Source organism: Blennius ocellaris (genome assembly GCF_963422515.1).
Source record: "Blennius ocellaris genome assembly, chromosome: 17".
NCBI classification, from domain to species: Eukaryota; Metazoa; Chordata; class Actinopteri; order Blenniiformes; family Blenniidae; genus Blennius; species Blennius ocellaris.
Window position 1 is genome coordinate 18785065 of NC_137666.1, and position 16821 is coordinate 18801885.

Sequence of the window (16821 nt, forward strand, 5' to 3'; positions counted from 1 at the left end):
ACCTCTTCCCTCTGCTTTTCTCTTATTTAATCTGGAACTCTGTGCCTCCAGGAGCATGAGCTTTTTTTTTATTTTTTACTTGGATTTCTCTGTCCAGCTCCAGGTAAGCACTGCGCTTCCCACGTGAGTCTCTGTTTTAATGCAGATATCAACGATTGCCTGGCCGTGAGGAAATTTCAAAACATTTCAAAATCCGAGCAACGAAGTTGAATTTGTTTCTGGGGAAATGTTCTGCAACTGACCGGCTCCACTGGGAATGGATGATCATCTGCATCCTCTCGTCTGGTTGGCACAACACCCTGCGGTGAATGTCTTTATCCATCTTCATGCTGCTCAGGACCATGTCTTCTACTGTATCTTGATGATAGCTTCTCTTTCTCTCTAATTATTTTACCTGTGCAACATACAGGGTAAAAAAAATGCTACATATATATAATGCACAGTTTGGATAGTGTAGGTGTAATGAACGTATAAACCAGTGTGTGAACTCTGAATTAAAATACAGAAACTACAGGGTCCAATACAGAAAAAGACATTGAGCTAACTTCTTTTTCAATAAAAATCACTACTATACATGCAGCCGCGGCTACAATATAAAATGGCTTTTTAAGAAAAAAGGCAGAAATCAGGCTCCGACGCTAAATATCAGATTATCTGTGTTCTAGTCATCTTGTACTAAATGTATGTTCGTCCTGCTGGATCACTGAAATAACTGTGATGAAACACGTGGAGTTTCAACGAGGCCGCAGCACGTCGAGCAGAGTTCTCTCTTTTCCGAGGTTTACGCCTGTTGCCTGGCAACTGATCCTGTGGTGTCTTCCGATTGGTCGGTTGCGACGTCACATCCGGAAGCGGAGTCCCGTATGTTTTGAATCGAGACTCTTTCCGAGCAGACTGTGCTCGTTTCTCCTCCTCCAAAACTACACCCAGGTGCGTTATTTTACACGATCTCTGCAGCACCGACACTTTACCAGTAGTGTTGTGAAGATTTCTAACTTGTGTCGTATCCGTCACGTGTGTTATTAGCATAGCAGAGGTTAGCCTCTGAGCTCCTCCGGATGTAAACAAAACCTCCTCTTTCTCCTCCTTTACGTCCTTTTAGGTCCATTATGTCCACTGAAGACCTCTTGTCTGTGGATTATGAGATTTATGGCCGAGTGCAAGGGGTATTTTTTCGGAAGTATACTCAGGTTAGTTAAATGTTTGAGCTAATTCCTTCCTGCGACATCTAACCATGAAATGACAACAATACGGTGAATAGCTCGGGTGTATTGTGTGTGAAATGTTTAAAACAAGTTCAGTAGCACACAAAGACGATCTACAATTAATGGGGCCTCGATATAAATTCACACGAGATTTCTTTCCTGATCCAGAACAGTTTTACTTGGAGGAACGAGGAATTATACTTAGGATGTGTGTAACCAAAATGAAGACCGCTTCACTTTTCATTTATCTGTTTGAGTTTCGTCATCCAAAGTTTAAGAACTAAAGGCTTGAAATATTTATCCTGTGTGCAATTAATCTATGTAATATTTTAGTTTCCCGTGCTGAAATCTTTATAGTCTCTCTCTCTCTCTCTTTTTTTAGATGTACTTCTAATGGTTAGAATTATAACAGATAAATTAAAACATATTCAAGTTAAGAAATTGAGATCGCATTTAATCACCTCAATAAGTTGGATGTGTTTATACAAACAAACATTTTGAGGATTTATTTTTAAGTCAGAAACTAAAAAATTCTATTACAGACATTTTTATACATTTTAAGTTGTATATCTTAAGTTTTGTAAACAGCGATCTCAGGCTGCGAAATAAATTGTTTTTGAACAATATTATGTTTCTTGGAAGTTATATTAACACTATCAGTGAAAACATATCTCCAAAGATTTTTGATTTTTTGTTTTCCAGGCAGAAGCAAAGAAGCTGGCCCTGGTGGGCTGGGTGCAGAACACGGCGGCAGGAACTGTTCAGGGTCAGCTGCAAGGCCGCCGCAGCAAAGTGAAGGAAATGCAGGAATGGCTGAAAACCACCGGGAGCCCCAATTCACGCATTATCAAGGCGGAGTTCACGAATGAGAAGACAATTGACAACCTAGAGCATTCTTCATTTAAAATAGCGAAATAAATACAGCTCCAGACTGCACCTGTAATACTATCTGGGAAGATTATGTTTTATTTATTTAGGTTTTTACTCTAACACCTAAAATGTTTGACACGGAAGTGTACTGCACTGTTGTACGGTCTCTTTAACATCCACCGACTCTTGTTACGTTAATAAATGTAAAACCTCCTCATTGATTCATTTTCAATGTTATTGTCATGGCAGCGCCAAGATTATTCAGAAGTACAATTCCAACTTGAAATGAAAGATGGATTAAGTGGATTAGTTCTGCAAACTTGGTCAGCTTAGCCTTTTTGGATGAATTCTCATGTTGCTGGAAGTGTTTTCTCCTCTTGGGTCGTTGGCCTCCAGACACAGTGGGGTTATAGAGGACTGGCTGCTTCTTCTTCTTCTTCTTTTGTTCATCCTTGTCTTTAGTTTGGGACAGTATATGAGCTTCTGCCCCGTCGTCACGATTTTAAAGCTCAGTGGGCTGCAACAACACCAAATCAAAAGTGATGATAGTCATTTCCAATACCCAAAACAGGCCAATTAATTAGAAATAAGAACACATTTACCTTCTTCAGTGAGGGTTTCTGAAGCCACCAACACATATCCCAACAGAATAGGGTAGAAAGAACAGGAATTTTCTTTCAATGTGTCTAAAGCCTGACATATTTTCGCCTTTTATTGGCTTTCATTTATCCTAGAAAGTTCTGCATATCAGTATGTTGCAGGGAAACGGGAATGTCTTTCTCCAGAAGTCCCACCAGGATTCTCAACTCCATCAGGGCTCATCAGCAGAAAATACTTTATAAATCTATCTTACCGCCAGGGCACTGGAACAAATCCCAGCTAACAATGGGTGAGGCCAAGGTGCACACTGGTGCACATCAATCAACCTCACATGCTTGTTTTTGGACTGTGGGAAGAAACCATAGTATCTAGTAATCCTCACACAAATGGAGAATATGCAAACTCCACAAAAAAAGGCCTGGCTTGTATTTGAACTTGTGACATTCTCGCTGTGAGATGAGAGTGCTAACCACTGCTCCAGTTGCTCAATACAGAACAGAATATTAATAGAATAAAACATAGTTAAAAAATAAACTATAACAAGATATTTAATAAGTCAATATTAAGCTGTAAAAGCATTATTATTATCTAATAAAAAATTTATATAAACCAGTGGCAATCATTTGGTATTTATGCTATGGGCTCTAATGGTATGACCCTCCAAGCCTTTACAGTATTACAGCTTCGGGAAAACTGTAGAAATTGTTTACATTTTAATTGTCCTACTGTAGAAGTGTTTCTTTCCTCTTATTATCCTTTTTTACTCATCATTCAGAATACATTGAACGCTTATTCTGCCAGTCGCACAGATGTTCTAGAAATATGGAGTAAAAATCACTATTTGAGATCATTTAAATGATCTATATTGACGCATTAACGCAGTATTTGTACCTCTTACGCGAGCCTGTTTGTAGTTGTATTTCCGAGCTGCCGCGAACGCAGCACGGGTCTGTCATACCGGAAAATGGCAGCGTTAGCTCCTGTGCGTTAGCATCATGGAAACCAAGCGTCCACTTGTCGTTTTGACGTTGACTGTAACCAACCGTGGAGAGTGAACGTTCTCAACATGTCTCTGTACTGACAGTAAGACACGACTTTTAGCGTGTTGTTAAGAAATGCTCGGGAGAAGCTCGTGGGCGCTAGCTTGCGTTGGGGCGATGGACGGTCGTTGCCTAGCAACTCACATTTTTTTTAACCACTTTGGGGGTGAAACGCGACTGAATCATGCCAAGTGTATGACATGAGCGTCCGTCATGATTAAATGTTTGCCCGCAGAGGTGCAGGGCAGACTCCGGTCGGGGGTCGCCGTCCCTTCCCTCCAGCAGTGCGTGGAGGAGCTCGTCCTGAACAGCGTCGACGCCGGGTCGACCTGCGTGGGGGTCCGGCTGGACATGGACGCCCTCAAAGTGCAGGTGATCGACAACGGAGCCGGGATGAGCGCGGAGGACATGGAGCGTGTCGGGAACAGATATCACACCAGCAAATGCAGCTCCCTCCGAGACCTGGACGACCTGAGGTGGCATGGGTTCAGAGGAGAAGCCCTGGCCAGTGTCGTTTCTCTGTCGACACTCGTCGAGATCTCCTCCCGCCGCTCATCGTCGGTGAAAACGCACGTCAAGCTGTTCAAGGAGGGTAAAGGCGTGAGTGTGTTCGAGGCAGAGAGCACGCGACCCTCTGCAGGGACCACCGTCATAGTTTGTAACTTCTTCCACAACATGCCGGTCCGGAGGAGGAGGGTGGACGGAGTCCTGGAGGCTGAGCGGATAAGACACAGGCTGGAGGCCATCGCCCTTGTGCATCCCTCCGTGTCCTTCACGCTGAAGAACGACGGCACGGGAGCCATGGCGGTGCAGCTTCCCAAAGCCAGGAGCACCTACCACCGCTTCGTGCAGATTCACGGCCTCGGAAGAGCACACAAACTGCGGGAAGTCAGCCACACGCACGGACAGTTTGAGGTGACCGGGCACCTCGGTGTGGAAGGGCACTACAATAACAGCCTACAGTTCCTGTATGTGAATGAAAGACTGCTGCTGAAAACACGGATCCACAAGCTGCTGAATGCCCTCCTGCGCCAGGTGAGCGGTTCCCACTCCAAACACGACAATCCGGACGAACCGGCCGTCACCAGGAGTCCAAAGGTCAAACGGAGCCAGGAGATGTATGGTGTCTATGTCGTCGATATCAAGTGTTCTTATTCCGAGTATGACATTTGTCTGGAACCGGCAAAAACCTTAATAGAGTTCAAGGACTGGGATGGCATTTTGCTGTGTATAGAAGAGGCAGTCAAAGCTTTCATGAGCAGGGAGAACCTGGTGGCTGAGCTCATCCGAGAAGACCTGGATGGTGTTTCTCCTTCGGCGTTTGGCTCTGAGAGATCAGAACAAGAGAGGGAGAGTGTTCAAGATCCCCAAGCAAGTATTGATAACCCTGCACTGGATTGTAGCGTTGCAACAAAACTGGCATCTGAATCTGTCCATCGTAAGCGCACAGATGACTTTAACTCAAAAGGCAGCGACTGCACGGAGGAGCGTGGTCAGAAGATTGGAAACACTGAAGCGTTGAACAATGAGAAATGCAGGGATGAGCCTCGGTGTGACGCTGCCACGCCGGAGGCTGCGTCTCATCACGACAATGATGAAGATGAGGCAATGGCAGTCAGTGAAACCGGAGAGGAGTCTGAAGTTCCTCATCAGTCACCTGGACTCCAGAGTGCAGTTTTAACAGAAAGAGAGACAAACTGTGCCGCCTCGGCCGGCAGTGTAAAGTCACACAGCCTCATTCAACAAGCTCAGTCTCATTTAATTAACTGTGAGCAACCACTATCTGAAAGTAAATGTCTGGAAACACAAGAAGAGGCTTTTTTATGCACTAAAAAGATCAGTGTGTCTGAACCTTACATCCACGAGTGTCTGCAGATTCTGGACCGATACCAAAGCAAAAGGCCCGCTGAAAAACCATCTGCATCAAAACGCAAAATCTCGCTTGAAGCAGTCAGAGGCCAATCCACTCTGAAGCTGTACAGAGACTCCGCAGCCGCTGTTCCTTCTAAGGCTCCCAGAATAGTTTCCTGTCAGAAGTTGTCAACCGATAATCCTTCTGGATCTCTCGACAAGTTCAGAAGGATGTTTGTCAAACGTGACGAATTGAATTTGCCATTTAACCAAACTCAGACGGAAAAGTTAGTGTTGAATTGTGACAATGACTGTCAAGAAGTGTCAGAGGCGCTCGGCAGCTCCAGAAGCCCACCGACCCTCTCAGCTGTGACTGATCCAAAGCCGGCCTCGCCACAAAATGCAAGCAAAGCATCTCTCGCAGCCAAACTCTGCAATTTGAAACAGCAGACAGATTCGTCTGAAGTATCGGCGCACACGCCCAAGACCGTTTCTCAGGGTGTCGTCTGTAGTGAGAGTGAAGAAGAGGATGCTGTCGAAGATTGCGACGAAGAGGAGAATCCCTCTGATCTTGTACTGAATCCTGATCCGGTCACGGGTTCGGTTGCAAAGCGTCAGCAGGACGAGGGACGGGAGGAGACGAGAGACTGGCTGCATCACTATGACACGGCTGCTGGACAGACGGTTTACGTCAACAGGGTGACCGGCCTCAGCAGGTACGAGGAGCCGGTGGCGGATGACGCAGAAGTGCGTTGTACTTCTGACATCACCAATATGGCCGTTAGTGTCATATCTGAAACAGGTGAGTCGGTTCACATGACTATGGAACCAGAATCGGATTAAGAAGGAACATTCACTGTGCCTGATTGAACCCAGAAAACAAACACGTTTATTTTTTTAGCACTCATTGCGTCTCCTGTCTGTTGGACCGTAGGGATGGAATACAGGTGTTACCCGTTTCAGGCGGATCTAGTGTTGCCTTTCCTGCCTAAACCCAGACCAGAGAGGGTGATTAGTTCAGGGCCTGATTGTAGAGGTACGGCTCAGACATGCCAGACGCTAGACCGTACCGAACACGCGATGTCTAGAGTGACCGCGCTGTGTTGACGTCCCATGCCGTGTGTCTTCACAGATGATGGAGGGGATGGCTCGAATTCTCTTTCCTCGTTGTACTCGAAATGGAAGAATCCAGTATTTGTACAGCCTCCAATGGTAAACGATGCTTTGTTTTTTTAGTTGTGCATCTATTACGACGCAGCACATTTACATTTGTCGCTTTATGATTGTCACTCCCATCGGAGTGCTTTTGCCTTTAGAGCTTAACGTGTAACTTACTTTTTCACATGCATACATCAATCAGCCATAACATTAGAACCACATTATCACTTCACTGCACCTGCTTTACTGAATGTGTTGAAAAGGTCTTCCCAAATGTCTTTTTTTTTTTTTTTTTTTTGGTTTTGTTTTGCCATTTCTAACTCAACATATTCTTGCACAATGTTGTCCTTGTGACAAATCGGGTTTCATCATCAGCTTTATGCTTTATCCCAGTTACAATTTTCTTTCTCACTGTAACTCATTAATTTGCTTTTTTTTCCTTCCCTCGAAACATCCAAAGTCAACAAATTTTATTTTGTGTTTGCACTTGTTCTTGTACTCACTTCTCCATTCAATCCTTCCATGGCAGACGCCAGCAGTTACAAACTCAAACACAGCCTCGTCTGAATATCACTTTTTGCGGCTTGTCTGTTCTTTGAAGTCGATCACCCACTTTGAGGGATCTGCTAACCTGATGACCCTTCAAAGATCCAACAGAGGCCCCGCCTCCACCTGTCAGGGCTGTCCTGACAACAAGAGGAAGGATCGAAACAATATTAGGAAGATTGTTATTATGTTATGGCTGATCACTGTGTGTGTGTGTGTGTGTGTATGAAACCTCAAATCACCAAGAACTTTAATTAAAGCATCATATAGGCCGGATCTTCCTTCAGCTCTCTGACGTAGTCACGATCAGAACCAAACTTACATATATTGAGGCCGTTACATTCCTCGCCATCGCAGCAAGTCAGAGATATTCTGGTAGCCAATGAGAGGACGGTACAGTGGTGAGCAGTGTATTTTGTAATATTTCACTAAATGGAGTTGCTGGTGATCTGTCGTGGCTGCTTAACGTGACGCCATCGAGACGAGGATTTACTGTAAGCCTCTGTGTCGCTCCAGGTCAGAAATAAACCCACTTCCCTTTTTAATGTCTTTTAATGCTGATTTATGAACGTCGCCATGACAACAGGTCGGCGTTGATGTTTCCAGCGGACAGGCTGACGGACTGGTCGTAAAGATCCACAACATCCTGTTTCCATACCGCTTCTCTAAGGCCATGATTCACTCAATGAAGGCAAATATAACTTTTTCCTTTTTTTTTCTTTTTCTTTTTTCTTCTTTCTCTCGCAGCGTCTCAGCAAATCTGAATGACGTGATTTAAAACTGTTGACAGGTCATTAATCAGGTGGACAAAAAGTTTCTCGCGTGCCTCATCGATACAAGCGGAGATGAGCAAGTGGCACACGCTGAACCTGAAGGTACAATCGCCAGGACTTTTGTCCATCGCTGTGTGGCTTTCCGAACACCTCGAGTGCGTCACGTCTGTGTTTCCACTGAAATCCCAGGAAACCTGCTGGTGCTGGTCGACCAACACGCGGCGCACGAGCGAGTCCGACTGGAAGGTTTAGTTGCGGGTAAACAAAAATAGTTGATACCAAAGCCACAGTTTTGGACCTGAATGTGTGACGTCGAGAATTCAAACTGTGTCCGATGTTGTAGATTCGTACGAGGACGACCCGGATGTCGCCGGGGAGAGACGCCTGTGCTCGTCCAACGTTTTGCCGCCTCTGCAGATCGGCGTGACGGAGGAGGAGCTGAGGCTGCTCAGGTGTGACGTCGCTCTCGATCAAATCACTGACGTGTCTAAGAGCAGAGAACTATCAACTTTAAAAAAAACTCCAGATGATTCAAACTAGCTGTCAGGATGTCAACAGACAGCAATTCACCTCATGCACATGTCTTTGGGAGAAAACCAGTGTACTTTGACATTCATTTGTATTTTATTGAAACTGGAGGTGTAGACGTGAAAACAATAGTCATCTATTGAGAGTGTGCTTCCATTTACTGATTTTTGAGGGAAGGACTTGGTCTCCTCTTTATTTAGAACCATCTCACAGGGCTCGCCTTTTTAAACTAAAATAGATTGAAGTTGCTCACCTCTAAAAAGGCCATAATGTAAGAACATTTTTTTAGTAAATCATTGACAAAATCCAGACAAACTGGGGGAGCTCAAGGTTTGTGAGAAGACAAACAGGGACTCTACTAAACAACCTAAAATAAACTTCACAAACAACTAAAATGAAAATGCCAAAACTCTTAATGATCTAAAAATGCCTTAAGGGGGGAAAACAACTTCAAATCTGCTTGAGGGGGAGAACAAAAACAAACAAACTAAAGAACATTGAAAGCGCTCTCTGTCCAGGTTCTAGCTTGAAACTTCCTCCACAAAACACAGACGGAGGAGGCGAGAGGAAACGAGGCGCTGCAATATTTGGACAGTTTTTAAAGCTGCTTCTCTTCCTGCTTTCCTAAATTCATGGTCAGTTTTTGCTGCCGCTGATATACGTTTACCGAACTCTGTATTTTTTTTGGAAACGATGACGACACGAAGCATGAGACTTCGTTTTGGCAGCATCAGCTTTTCTCCTCCGGAGCTGCTTTCGGCTGCAGGTGTTTCCGCCTGCCCTGCCCTGCAGCTGAACCATTTTGGGGTTCAACCTCACATTTTCTGCTCCGTGCCACAGCAGAGACGTCGGGCTGCAGACTTGGCAGCGAGGTTAAAGGATGGTGGGCAATAAAAATGACAAAAGGGTGGATGCAGCGATGCAGCCTCCAGCGTTCTTGTCATGGCCGGTTATATTAATGGTGTTATCCAGATTACCTCCCAGGCCGTGATTAAATCCATAAAACCTCAATTCAAAGACGTGCATTTATGTGGTCGTGTTGTGCGTCGGAAGATTCCAGTCAGCGTTTCCTGGTGAAAGGAGCCTTAACGGCAAATAAGCAAGTTTCAGACGGGAGAAAATAGTTTGTGAGGATCCATGTCAGCAGAACGGCCGGTTTTAGACAAGAACGCTCTGGTTCTGTTACTGAAACAATCTGTTTGTCTTTGCTTCTGATGGAGATTTTGCATGCAAAACCTTTCTTTACTCCCAATTTCCTGGTACAGTCCAGAAACATGTGTTGAAGTCGTATCGAAGGAGGATGATTGGAAAACTCAAACAAAACATCCCAATTCCAAAACTTAAGTTAGATCTCATAATCCAAATATTATCCAAACATACTCAACAAAATCTGAATCGGCAAGCAAAAGAAAAACACCTTTCATTCATTCATTCTTTTCCAAACACCTTTATAGCTGATTGTTATCGTGACATAACAACAATGTGCCAACGTATAAAGTACGTCACACACAGGAGAGATCTTTTTGTTTTTATGCACTAATAGCTAATAACATTGAGCTAATAGCTATTAGCTTGCCCTATGTTGCTTTTACATGAAACTGTTTATATTTATTTAAAAAAAAAAAAGAACTGGGTTCCAGCCTGCACTTTAAAGTTATTTGAAATAAATCAGAAATGAATGGCTTTCTCCTTCCAAAAGACTCCTTAATCCAGGGGTGTCAAACTGATTTCAGTTGAGGGGCCACATCCACCTAACCTGACCTCTGGAGGGCCCAACAAGTCAAACATCACATATTGAACTGCAGATCTGGACAAATGTCAAAGTCTTTCCTTCTTTTGATTCTTTTGTAACTGCAAGAATTTGCCAGTCTATTCTGAAATATACAGATTAAAGTTAATCAGATATTATATTTGCAAAAAAAAAAAAAACCCTCAGTCACCTGTATCTAGATATGGTATTTTTATTCAGGATTAAAACAATTTGTCATCAACTGAACATTTTTTTGAGTGTACGTGTCTAAAGTATCATTTCACATAAATTGGACTCATTGTTTTATTGTGAAAAGCGTTGCGTCATGTGACCTCCACAGATTGCATTAATGTTGGGGGTCAAATTCTGACCAAGGGCGGTTTTCAATGTCATTTTTGCCAATCGAGTGTTTTTAGATCAGCCTCTGTAGCGTCTCACAAGTTCTAGCAGAGCCGTCTCTTCGTCTCCCTCCAGGTCGTGTCAGTCTCATTTGCGGGTTTTGGGTCTGGAAGTGACTTTCTCTCAGGCTGCGGAGCCTCAAGTGTCGGTGGCAAAGGTCCCCATGTGCTTCGCAGAGAAAGAGCACAACGAGCTGCGGCGCGGCCGACCGTCTGTGATCAAGACCATCGTGGAGGTAAGACTCACTAGATACCCCGGTTTACCGTCACAAAGGAGAGACCTGATGTTCACTGCTCTGCTTTCTCGCCTTCAGGAGTATATCCGAGAGCAGACTGAGGTGAGATTTTACTCCTAGCTGCCATTTCTCTCAGTACCATCGTCTTATAAGCGTATGACTACTTTCCACGACGTCCGTCAGTTGCTCCGCTCCGCCGGTCGGGTCAAAGGAACTCTCCCTCTCACTGTTTTGAAAGTTCTCGCCTCCCTCGCCTGTCACGGTAAAGAATAGTCCCTCCTCTCCATCGCCTGGGGATCTTCTTGTCTTTTTCCATTTGGCGTCGAGTTTAAGACCTCCACACTTCTCATCTGACAGGCGCCGTCAAGTTCAACAGCGCCCTCAGTAAAGACGAGTGCCACAGCTTGGCGGCGTCCCTGTCCTTGTGCCAGCTGCCTTTCCAGTGCGCCCACGGCCGCCCGTCCATCGCCCCCCTGGTGGACGTTCTTCACCTGGACAAAGACCAGACGGTAACGGGACGTATGAGCGTCTGGAAACCCGTGAAGCAAACGTGTATGGAATCAACCCGGTGGTGACTGTACATCCGTCTCCCTTGCAGGAACTCCAGAAGCCCAACCTCAAAAAGCTGAGGAAGATGTACAAGGCGTGGCAACTTTTTGGAAATAGATAAATGAGGATGTGTCTCATTTAAAAGATCATTTCTGTAGTTTTTTATATAGTGAGCTAAATTATTTGTGTAATTTAAAAATAATTATTAAATGTCTAAAATGTTCCTTTTTTTTTAAAAAGTCTGATTGCTTAAACATTTTTGATACATATTAAATCAACTTGATTCAAAGCTTACATGTTCGATTCCTGTTCCAGCGTCCCGCCACAGTTCAAACTCATACGCTTTGAGGAGACGGAGCCTCTTTTGCCACCTCAGGATTTAAAAAAGGATTAGGGTTGACAATTGAGTGAAAATAACAAATCTTCAAAAAATAATGCGTGCATGTGATACTTTACTTTGAAGAGGGTTGTCACACATAAGGCTTGAGGGCCAAAAGTGGCCCGCAAGCAGCTCCTCCGGCCATCAATCCACCAACAGGGGAAAAAAAAACAAAAAACTCACGGTCAGACATGAATAAAAAAAGCAATTTTCGAAGTACTCCAAAAGAGGAAATACGAAATAACGCGCTGCAATGTGACATAAAACGTTGCGCTTTTTCTCACCACAAAGTGAGAAAACACTTCAGGATGTGTCCTCCTTCAGGAAATACACATTTTAGACTCTTGAAAAGCTGCACAGCTGCACTTTTATGCCCAACAGTGACTTCCTGCTATTCTCAAGTCACAGTAATAATATATCGTTTAATCCATTTCCCATCTGTGTACTGAGGGGTTTCACTGCTTTAACTCACACTATGAATGGGAGCTGCTGCTATGAAATGTTTTTTGTTTTTTTTGTTTATTTTTCAAAGCTTCGTGTGTGAATGATTTAGAATTGTAGGTAAATCTTCCGGTGCACCCACCAATTGTTCCAATATCATGCTGAATGACTAGTGAGAAGCTTCTGGACCTGAACAGTGATTTCCAGGGAGGGGTCGGTGGGGGTGGAGGCTCCCAAGGTTCCTCCTGCCTGAGGTCTGCAGACGGTCTGGAAACTGTCCCAGCATAAGAAGACTTTTTATTGATCTCAGGACAATTTATACTGTTCGACATTAGTTATCGGAGATGGAGAAGGAATGTGCAGAGAGTTGGAGGGGGGATTCATGTGGTTCAGGCTGTATGAGAGGACGATCCACACCAGATCCAGAACAGATCCACACCAGATCCAGGTGCAGGGATCCTCCAGGGGATGTTTTGGACACACTGGCTGCTGCTGTAAAGGAGGTGAGTGTGTGTGTGTGTGTGTGGTAGGGGGGAGTGAAGGATGCTGCTCCTGACTCCCTCCTCCCCTACAGTTCCGGGTCATGCCACGTGACTCGTCCGCCCCCACATGTCCAACCTCTCCTCCCTCTTCCCCCACCATCTCCCAAGTAAACAATTCAGCCTCATTTCATTATGTCTGCTGACAGCCTCCCATTCTCCTCTCTGAACAAAGCCTGTCAGACATTTACAAGTCAAACTGTCACGGTTTAGGAAATATCAAAATAAGCTGAGGAAATAATCATCAAAAAAAATTATAATAATAACACGACATTACACATTCAGTCTATTTTCAAGCTGTTGGTTCGAAAACGTGACGTGTGACCTTGGGCCGGAATTTGCGTTGTTAAATAAAAAAAAAAAAAAAACGTGATCGGATATCTTCATCTCAGCAGTGTTTTAGCCTTAAATAAAAATGCGCCAGATCATTAAGTTTTCATCGTCCAGGAAATGGCTACATGTGGATTTATAAATAGTCTCACGTTTCTCATCCCACAGATCGCATTAATAAGGAGCCCGATATTTATGAATGGGCGAGAAGACGCGCGCGCGCGCGGCGTTGGCGAGGCGGACAAACCGCGTGCACGTGAATGCAATTGTTGAAATGGATATATCTCCGCAGACGATTTTATAATATAGTATATATGCAATAATAAGGTTTATAAGCATGACGTTGGCCGGTGTGACAGTCGGTCTGCCCCCCCCCCCCCCCCCCCCCCCCCCCACCTCCCCTGCAGATGGTACAGCCCCGGTTCATTCATAAAATTCTAGCAGAGCATAAAAGGAGGGGCATGCATCCTGGTCGTCCAGTTACCAGGTATATACCTGGAGGAGAGATCCGAGCTGCTGTGCCCAGAGCCAGGCCACAGCCTCATCTGTCACACATCAGCACTTGTGGCTGTTTGGTGTGTTGTTGTTGCTTTTTTTTTTTCTCTCTCTCTATTTTCCTCTTTTTTCTCCTCCTCTTCTGTTTGACATGGATTCAGTGTCTCCCACCTGCCGGACGGAGTCTCCTGTCGGGACAGAAGCGACATCTCCAGATTCCTCCTCAGAGAGCAACGCCAAGGTACGGAGGCGTTATTTATATACCTCAGTTCTCACATCACAACACCCCTTCTACCCTTTTCTTTTTTTTTTTTTTAATGTCTGCTTCTTTTTTTTTTTCATCTTCAAGATGGGGGGAGGGGGGCGGCTGATTGATGACATTTTAATTAACTCAATGTTAAAAAAAACAAAAAACGTCATATTTCCTGCCCTGTATTCACCCACTGTGGGTGAAACTTGCAGGCAGATGCGTGTCGGTCGGTGGGAATGTGGGATCGTCGGGTTGTTATGATCCCGACGTCCTGGGACCGAATGTGCGCGTGTCGATGCAGCGGTTCATTGAGAAAAATAAATCCATTCAGGAGACTCCACAGCAGCCCTGCGTCAGTGCTGACGTCAGGAACAATGATAAAGTCAAATATTGATCTGGAGGATCTATTTCTGGTCCGGGTATATTTCAAGAAAACACAAACACATGCAGGATATCCTCTGATTTACAACATGATCACAGTGTTGTTGTTGTTGTTGTTATTTTTTGCTTAATGGATTGATCACAACATTAAGATCCACCTGAAATATCAGTCATAATTCAAAGAGAATGTTTTCTTCGTCCTCATTGTGGATTATTTCCATTTTTCCAGGAGGTCTGCGAGGACATGAGTGGTGAAGACACTTCTTTTGTTCCAACAGTTACAGCAATTTCCTCTACCCCGGATTTCCAGTGGATGGTCCAGCCTACAATTATTACATCTGTCTCCCCGTCTCTGGGTGGCAAGCGAGCCAATGAACAGCAAAGCTCTCACCAGGCAACACCCAAAGCGGGCGGGAATAAGGGGAAAAATGCTGCCAGAAAGGGGAAAGCGGACCAGGTAGGTCAGCTCAGCTGAAGCCTACCTGCCATTGGACAGGACGGCCCGTGGTGCACATTTACATATGCCAATCTGAATTCCTTGTGTGCAACGGTGCTTATTGTGCATGCTCCTGTGGAGCCGTGTGCCTTCCTTCGCCACTCAATTTATATTCAGGTCACAGCAAGTCTGCAACAATGGTCTATTTTTAGACGCATTGCAGCGAAACATGCTTTTCCCAGCCTTGAGAGGCTGCGCTGGCGACAGATGTGGTGTTTGGAGAGGTAGAATGGCGGGATTCTTCAAGGTAATCACTGGGCTCTCTCTGTTGCGTCCCAGCTGTCTCCGGAGGAGGAAGAGAAAAAGAAGATAAGGAGGGAGAGGAATAAAATGGCCGCAGCAAAGTGTCGCAACAGACGGAGGGAACTGACAGACACCCTGCAAGCTGTAAGTAAACAGTGGTCCGTGTGCTCGGTCTGCCGTGACTTTTCCCGTGCGGGTGATTGTGGATGTCGATCTGTGTGAAGGAGACGGACAAGCTGGAGGAGGAGAGAGCAGCCCTGGAGACGGAGATCGCCAACCTGCTCAAGGAGAAAGAGCGTCTCGAGTTCATCCTGGCGTCTCACAAGCCAGCGTGCCACATGTCGGAGGACCTGGAGTCGATTTTCCAGGAGCCCGCGGGCTCTCCGGAGCTGCCCCCCAGTCCCGACGAGGACAGACTCCCAGAGGACGGTACCCAGGAGGCTCCCTCCCTCCAGGACATGGACGTCCCCAGCGATCCGTCCACCGCCATCTCCGGGAACTCCAACATCCTGCTGTGCGCCAGCGCCGAAATCAACCTCTGCGACCTGGAGCCGTCCCTGGACATTAAGGACGGGCTGCTGGACAACATGCTGCCCAGCCTGGAGGACAAAAGCCCGACGGAGACAGCCCGGTCCGTGCCGGACATGGACCTGAGCAGCTCCCTCGGGGTGTCGGACTGGGAGACGCTGTACAAGTCGGTGTCCGGCGACCTGGAGCCCCTCAGCACGCCCGTGGTGACCTCCACCCCCACCTGCAGCAGCTACCTGTCCGTCTTCACGTTCGCCTGTCCCGAGCTGGACTCTCTCACGGAGGGACTGGACGGCCACAAAGGAGGCGGAGGCAAGGCGGAATCCGTTGACATCCTCAACTCCCCGACCCTCCTCGCCTTATAATGCCCAGAGGGGAGGCCCGCCGTCCCCGCCGCCCAACGAGATGGACGCTGTAACGCCGCCGTTTAACTGTAAACACTTGAAGGAACACGACCATGAAAATGTCTTGTACTTGACTTAAGATAACATATACACTTTTCTCCAGATACATAACCAACAGAGTGATGTAGCTATAAAAAAAAAAAAAGCATGGCTTTTGATTGGCCGGGAGGCCTCGAGATCGTTTCTGATTTTAAAAATGCATGCCGCGAAATTCCAACTACTTTTTTCCAAAAGTCATATATATATATCTGATCTGATCCTAGATCTACGGTGTCATGTGGACTTTAATGTGACCGTATGGTTTTGGTGTTTTGGTGTCAATAGTGTGTTGATTGCTGTAAATGTATTTACATATCCATCTCCGTTCAGTACCTGCATACCTCGACGTCCCCAACTGTGGTTTGACCTCATCGTTAACATGTTGAAAGTTTTCCATGAAAACATCCAGTGCTATATACTATATATATAAATATATATGCTGTATATCTTATTAAGATGTAACTTATGATTTATTTTTTTACCTTTCAGATTTTGACTTATTTGTTAAATTGAAGAATTCGTGGAAATGGGCATCGATTGCTTATCTAATGCTGTTGGATAACTACAATAAATCGACATTCACAGTGTTGTCTTGTTGCCATGCTTTAACCAGAACCAGCCCAAATCATGAAATACCCCCGACAATACGCACGGCGGTACAACCACGGTTACTTTGCAATAATTGTTCTTTTCTTCAAGAAAAAAAAAATTCCAGTTGTGAAAAATGTCAAAGCACCTTTCTCTTTGTATTTGTGATCCATTATATGCATTCTGACAGACTATTAGATGAAT

General features: G+C 45.2%; 3 protein-coding genes across 3 annotated transcripts; all 3 read left to right on the plus strand.

Moving 5' to 3' along the window:
- The first annotated feature begins 844 nt into the window (after positions 1 to 844).
- Positions 845 to 2249, plus strand: acyp1 (acylphosphatase 1, erythrocyte (common) type). Its single transcript, XM_080512917.1, has 3 exons — positions 845 to 930; positions 1103 to 1190; positions 1908 to 2249. The coding sequence occupies exons 2-3, from the start codon at positions 1110 to 1112 to the stop codon at positions 2121 to 2123; spliced, it is 297 nt and encodes a 98-aa protein (XP_080369043.1). The 5' UTR covers positions 845 to 930; positions 1103 to 1109; the 3' UTR covers positions 2124 to 2249.
- Positions 2250 to 3660: 1411 nt separating this feature from the next.
- mlh3 (mutL homolog 3 (E. coli)) lies at positions 3661 to 11705 on the plus strand. The gene is made up of 12 exons (XM_080513409.1): positions 3661 to 6368; positions 6501 to 6602; positions 6699 to 6778; positions 7857 to 7961; positions 8061 to 8145; positions 8233 to 8301; positions 8387 to 8495; positions 10796 to 10955; positions 11034 to 11057; positions 11139 to 11217; positions 11313 to 11464; positions 11554 to 11705. The coding sequence occupies exons 1-12, from the start codon at positions 3929 to 3931 to the stop codon at positions 11623 to 11625; spliced, it is 3477 nt and encodes a 1158-aa protein (XP_080369535.1). The 5' UTR covers positions 3661 to 3928; the 3' UTR covers positions 11626 to 11705.
- Positions 11706 to 13824: 2119 nt separating this feature from the next.
- Positions 13825 to 15951, plus strand: fosaa (v-fos FBJ murine osteosarcoma viral oncogene homolog Aa; the record flags this gene model as incomplete). Its single annotated transcript, XM_080512789.1, has 4 exons — positions 13825 to 13929; positions 14549 to 14776; positions 15095 to 15202; positions 15283 to 15951. Exons 1-4 carry the CDS (start codon positions 13840 to 13842, stop codon positions 15949 to 15951), a joined length of 1095 nt encoding a protein of 364 aa, XP_080368915.1. The 5' UTR covers positions 13825 to 13839.
- Positions 15952 to 16821: the final 870 nt, after the last annotated feature.